The 6,938-nt window shown below is 28.2% G+C and overlaps 1 protein-coding gene across 1 annotated transcript; it reads right to left on the reverse strand.

Moving 5' to 3' along the window:
- Positions 1–2,056: 2,056 nt before the first annotated feature.
- Positions 2,057–2,849, reverse strand: LOC107621696 (protein S40-2). Its single transcript, XM_016323717.3, has one exon. It carries the CDS (start codon positions 2,832–2,834, stop codon positions 2,256–2,258), a length of 579 nt encoding a protein of 192 aa, XP_016179203.2. The 5' UTR covers positions 2,835–2,849; the 3' UTR covers positions 2,057–2,255.
- Positions 2,850–6,938: the final 4,089 nt, after the last annotated feature.

Consider the following 6,938-nt stretch of genomic DNA (forward strand, 5'->3'; position numbering starts at 1 on the left):
TGAGATTACTTCAATCAACCAATATGTAGCAGTAATAGAAATGGACCGGTTATCCAATAAAATTGAATTACAACCAACATTCAAAAATTAATTTTAAAGAAAAAAAAATTAATAACAAAAGTACAAGAAAGGAATTCCAAAAATATAAAACTGAACACTCTTTCTCTTATATTTATGATTTATTATACATAGTTCCTAAACAAAAAACTTGCCTATTACAGAACACGTGACATATTGAGACAAAAACTTTAGAATAGTGTATTTCGACAGTATGATACCCTATTAGCAATTTTCAAATAGCAGTTCATATCAAATATACCAATATTTTATCATACACACAATACAATGTAAATTCTTTTTCATATTATTAATTGAAGTAACCTGCATCCAATATGGTTAGTTTGATCCTGAAATTACGATGTCCAAATCCAATAATGCATGAGATGAGCCTATTTTGATTGTGATCTTCCAAATATTTTTTTAGCAAAAACAAGTAATATAAACAGTTTCGACAATTAAAAAAAAAGTTTTATTTCATTGTCAAAAGGCTATTATAAAACTAATTAATTGGAAACCAACATTTTCATTGGTGATTTCACATCATACATACAGTTCTTCCGAAATCATATAGATTATTCAGTTCTGAACCAATGTAACTTATAATATAAAATGAAGAAAATAAAATTAATTAATTAAAGAAAAAAGATTCCTTTTATTTGCTGCTGTTAGAAAACGTCCTATAAGATTATGCCAACTAGAAGCGTGGATACTATAATTTGAATGCCAAATTCAGTTATCAAGTGCATTTTCTTTTATTATTATATTATTGGTAGAAACTCGACTTCACGTGAAGTTGATAGTTAAGAGCCGTTGGATGATTTGACTGATTTGACTAAATTTTCGTCTATCGACTCTCAATTATCAATTTCACGTGAAGTCGGCTGCAACTGAATTTTCACATATATTATTATTATTATTATTTAATAAATTAAGACTATAATATAGGTTGTGACATAATGTCGAAAAAATGACAACTAATTATTTATAGCAATCCTTTTCCATCCAACCTGCCAAATCATAATTAAAAGCCATGTTCCCCTCTTCAGTTTTTGGTTTGGTTCCCTTTCAGACCTGGCCAAGTTAAGGTATTCTACCTTGTTAATATTAGTTCCTTTTTATATATTTTAATTTAAAATCTTCTAACTAACTTGATTATTTGAATAAACTATATAGTAATTACAAAATTGAATAAAAATTTAGAGCTCTCTCTCTCTCTCTCTCTCTCTCTCTCTCTCACTACATGTGAGACAATTTATAGTTCAAAAAGATATTCCAATTTAATGACGAAATGCAGAAAACAATAGGGTGAAGCAGAAGAAATGTGAACCAAGACAATCTTAAACAGACCAAACTATTGAGTATCTAAAATCTCCTTTTTCTGTATTTTTCACCGAATACAATACTGGAGAAGGAGTTAAAAAGTAGCATGATTGGAATGAAAAATTACTCGAATTTAAATGTTAAAAATATTTTACTGTGATCCATACATATAAATAATTAAATATACTTTGTCTAGACATAAAAAAATTGTATCAACTTGACGTAGCAAATAAAATAAATTTACAATATTTCAACTAGTGGCGTATACAATATCACTGTAACATACACAAATGTAATTTTTCAAAGAGTTATTATTATTTTCATTTTTACTGAATAGTTAAAAGAAAACGATTTTTAACTACTTACAAGCCAAAGAATAATTTTTGTAAGAAGACAGTTACAGAACAATTTTTTTTTTTCCAATCAAAATACATAAAAATTAGACGGCAGACGGGGTTAAGTAGTGGGTGGAAGGAAGCATGAGGGAGGAAATTCCGAAATTGGGCAAAGTTGATTGAAAGCTGCTTGCTTAATGCTTAGCTTGAACAATGCATAAACTATAAAGAAATATAGAAATACAATCCCGTGAGAAAGCAAAACATGATATAATAAAAATAATAATAAGATGAGATTAGTTAGTTGATGATGATGATGATGAATTAAAATTGTCCGTGAATAATAACAATTATCTGGAATTTTCTCTATATAGTTTAATTTCCCCGCCGGGCTTGTTACAAGCAATAATTAATGAGAGTGGGGAGAAGGAAATTTTGGTTTTGCACTTTTCCCTTTGATGAGTTGTTATATATGCAAGAATGGAATGGGGGGCAAAAAAGGAAAAAGAAAAAAAAAAGAGGTACGTTGAGGCGGTGAGGTCAGGCTTCAAGAAAGCCGGTCATCCGGAGAACGGAGTTGCGGACCTGACTTAGGTCTCTTCCTTTTAAGGTCCTTCCATGGCCTGTGCACACCGAGAACGCCATTTTCCCTCCTCCCACCACTCTTCTGGCCACCATCACGTGCGGCGGCACCATCTCCTCCTCCTCCTGACTTGAATCTTTCAATGACCTCATCGTCAGCCGCCTGCTCTCCGGGATGTTCACCGGCAACGACCTATTATCAGCACTGCTGCTTCCGACCGGATGTACCTTGTTGTTGTTCTTCTTCTTCTTGTTCTTGTTGTTATTGTGATCCCAGCTGGAGGCTTGGACTTGGTGCTGGTTGGCGAATACAACATCGGATTCGTGGAGTTCGTCTGCCATCTGAAGGTGAGGTGTGAGAATTGAAAGAGAAAGAATTGGTATTGGGAATGAAACAGTGAATAGAGGTGGGATTGGAGGATTATTTATATATACACACAAGAGTAATAAGAATGGAGAGAGAAAGAATAGAATAGGGATGAGTTTGAGCATTGAGTGTGTTGTGTTGTTAGATGGCGTCACCGTAAAGGCGTTCATTGCGGTCCCCGCATTTTCTTCTCTCTCTCTCTTCTCTAATTATTTTTCTCTCTATGCCTATAAGTAACTTGAATAAAAAAAAAATAAGGAGCTAATGGAATATTTTATATTTGTAATAGAGGTTTATGAAGTATTAAAAGTATAATTATTAGTGTTATTTTTTTCATCAGTTGAAGTTTTTGGGATGGGTGGTATCATGACATGATATTAGAGCTCTAGATCTGAAAGGTCAATAGTTCGATCCTTGGTGAATCCGAAAATTAGTTTAAGTTTTTTGGGAAGATGTGGTTATTCTAGATAGTATGGGAGATGTTCATTTTGTAACTCATATACCCATTATGGATAGTATTATGGATTATTAGATGAATTTATATATTTGATTAAATATGTTCGATTAATTATCTAAAAATTCACAATGTCATTTTTATGTAAAGATGTTATCATGTGAGTATTTTCTTAAAATAAAACATGAAAAAATTATAGACTTGTTATAAAAAATTTGACTAGTTCCATTACTTTTTATTTGATTAAACCTAATAAACAACATGCGTGTTTTTAAGTTTATTTTTTTTCGTACATACTATATATTAATTAAAAAATGGTGAAAACTCATGTAAAGTCGACTTCACGTGAAGTTGATACTTAAGAATCATTAGATAAGTTGATACGTGAAGTCGACTGCACTTGAGTTTTCACCTTAAAAAATACTTTAGCTGGTTTTGATGTTAGTGAGTTAAGAAAACATACATCTATTTATTTAAAAAGAATGTATTCACATGCTAAAATTGATTTTATTTAAACATGTCTTAGATTTAATGGTAAATAAAATGGAGATAAATGAAATTTAAAATGAATTAGATCTATAATTTAATAACAGTTTAGCACTAACTTATCTTTTTCAAATTACATTATTGAAGAAAAAAAAATTGTTCTATTATTTTGTGTTGGGGTCCCACCCGTGTTTTAATATTGTGTTTTCCTTTTCTTGCAATTAACTAGTAGCTTGTCTTGTCTGTGTAGTTAAACGGCATTTTTAATTGACACCGCTCGGCTAATCTTTCACGGCTTCCTCCACGCCATACATTTTATTCATTCTCTATTTTGTTTTTGTTTTTTTTTTTAATGTTTTTCACTTTTTTATTAAATTCACGTTTTTCTTTACTTTCCATAAACCCTTGCAGGGTCTCTATTTCCGTCTTCATTCATAGTTATCCATATCCATTGCATTTTCTTTTACGTGTGTGGTATCATTCGAATTGCAAAGTCAATTATACCACCTCTTCCTTCTTTGACTCTCATGTATATAGCCCTTTTAATATGACTACTATTAATGACTTTTAATTGTTCATGTAGGAAATAAACGTCGTGGATATGCTAAATCCATTCATAAATATTCTCATTGAATACTAATAATTTAAAGCTCGGATTTAATTAATTACTATATTATGACTTCAAGAATTTTGTCTTTTATTTCTCCAAAAAAAAAAAAAAAAAAAGGTAACGTCGCAAGCATGATTTTAATCATTATACGGTAACATACGTGTATGTATGTAGACTAAATCTATTTTTTCATAGCACGTTATACGTTTATGTTATTTGTTATTTCAATTACAAACAAACAAAAAAAATTGACTTCTTATTGAATTTACACGTAGAAGTATACGAGTAAAGTATCATTTTTTTCCCAACGTTAGGGATAAGTTTTAAAGTTGTTTCTAACATTTCAATCATCCTATTTAAGTCTCTAACATTTCAAAATTGACTTAATATTGTCCTGCCATTAAAAATCCGTTAATAGAATTGACGGTGGGACAAAAATGAAATAATTTTGAAACGTTAGAGACTTAAATAGAACGAAAACATTGAGGACAAAAATAATACATAAAAATAATTTTTAATTCAATTTTATCTTTCAATAATATCAATTTTTATTGTACATAGTATTCAATTATTTTTTAATTACATCTAAATAAATTACACTTAATCACATTATTTTTATTTTAAATAAAATTACTTTTTTATAATTTTAAAGAATTTTGATACATTAGAGACAAAAGATAGAATTTATATTTTATTGTATATATATTATTTTTTTCACAAGTTTATATACTAATCATCCTACAAATATTTTATGATAACTAAAAATCTTTAAGAGTAAAATTATAAAAAATTAATTTATTTAGAATAAAAGTAATATGATTAAGTGTAATTTATTTAGATGTGATTAAAAAATAATTGAATACTGTGTATAGTAAAAAATTGATATTATTGAAGGATAAAATTAAAATTTATTTTTATATATTGTTTTTGTCCCCAATATTTTCGTTCTATTTAAATCCCTAACGTTTCAAAATCATCTCAATTTTGTCCTGTCGTAAATTCTGTTAACAGATCTCTAATGACAAGACAATATTGAGTCAATTTTAAAACGTTAAAAATTTAAATAAGACGATTAAAACGTTAGAGACAATTTTAAAACTTACCTCAAGTATTAGAGACAAAAATGATATTTACTCTAGAAGTATTATAATAGATAGATAGCAGATTCGTGAATGTTATCAACATCATCTTTCCCGTGGGACCAAACATTAATTAATGAAGATGAATGCAAAATTGTTAAATACGTGACAAATCAAAGAGCATTGCAATTTATTTACGTAATTGTTACAGTTGTACTCTGTACATCGCTATCTATCTACTCAAGGGTATAGTTTAACTTAGGGTCAACCAATAATATTATTTAACTACAGTAATATCATTTTACATTGATTGTGTTTAAATTATACCTTTCCAAACACCCTTAACCTTAATGTTAAGAGAATAATGACTAAATCTTTCTGTTATGCAAGAATAATAACGATAACTAACACTCAATACATAGTTGTTTTTTTTTCTTCGCAAGCGAGTTATTCAAAAAGGAAAATAAATTACTTGAACGCTTTGTTTAACCTATATATATGGAAAAAATGTCAGAGAAGGAATATTTCCGTTGTGAGAATATTCGTTTACCGCAGAATTCAAACCTTTTACTACGCTGTAATAGTAATTTATGAATACCATGATAATAAATTAAGTTCCATAAAGACGCGTACAACGTCTATTTTTTAAGGTAAAAATTTAAGTGAAGTCGATTTTACGAAGTTAATATCTGATAGCAGTTAGATGAAAATTTAGTCAAATCAGTCAAATCATTTAACGGTTCTTAGGTATTAACTTCATGTGAAGTCGACTGCACCTGAGTTTTCACCTTGTTTAAAGACGCTTACGTGTTGCATTATTATTGGACGTATTAATGAATCGGTTATTTTTTAATTTCTTAACAAATTAGAATAAAACCGATTTTTTTATAACAATAACAATAAATCTATTTTTTTAGAAATTTAATTGTATTTTTAAATTTTTAAGGCTTTAAATGTCCGCAAAATAAAATGTTAGAGATATATTTGTCTTTTTATCAAAAAATTTAAAGATATTCGGTTTAAATTGTGTAATTCAATAAGATCAAATCGAGTCTAATAATTATAATACAGACAATTAAATTTATTATTGTTGCTATAATAAACTAATTTTATTCTGATTTATTAAAAAATAAATTATTAACTAATTTAATAAAAATATCCAATAATAACATAACACATATAAACATTTTAAAAAAAATATTTTCAGTATCTTTATTAAAGTAGACTTCTTGATTATTGTTTCACTTCAATATTCAATTGATCCATTATACTAGGGAATATAGTATTTATTACTTGTGTTAATTAGCATGTTAGTATAAAATAAAGTTATCACAAATAATGAATATAGGCTCGTTGCGCGACTAGTAGAACCGGATAAGATCAAGCTATAAATGGGCCCCTTAAACTTGCTTACATTGATGTCTAATAATTTTGTCATTGAGGTTCATTTTCTACGGTATGAACTTGGAATAGTGGAGTAAGAAATAGCATTCAATAGAACACAATGAGAGAAAAATTTAGTCAACCATTATAAATATATAATTTCTTTGAATTTATATATACCATTTATTATTAGTAATTTTAAAATATTTTATGAAAAGGAATACTTATAAACTAGTATTATAACACTGAATAATCAATATAT

Source organism: Arachis ipaensis, chromosome B10 (genome assembly GCF_059453495.1).
Source record: "Arachis ipaensis isolate K30076 ecotype BB chromosome B10, ASM5945349v1, whole genome shotgun sequence".
Taxonomy (NCBI): domain Eukaryota; kingdom Viridiplantae; phylum Streptophyta; class Magnoliopsida; order Fabales; family Fabaceae; genus Arachis; species Arachis ipaensis.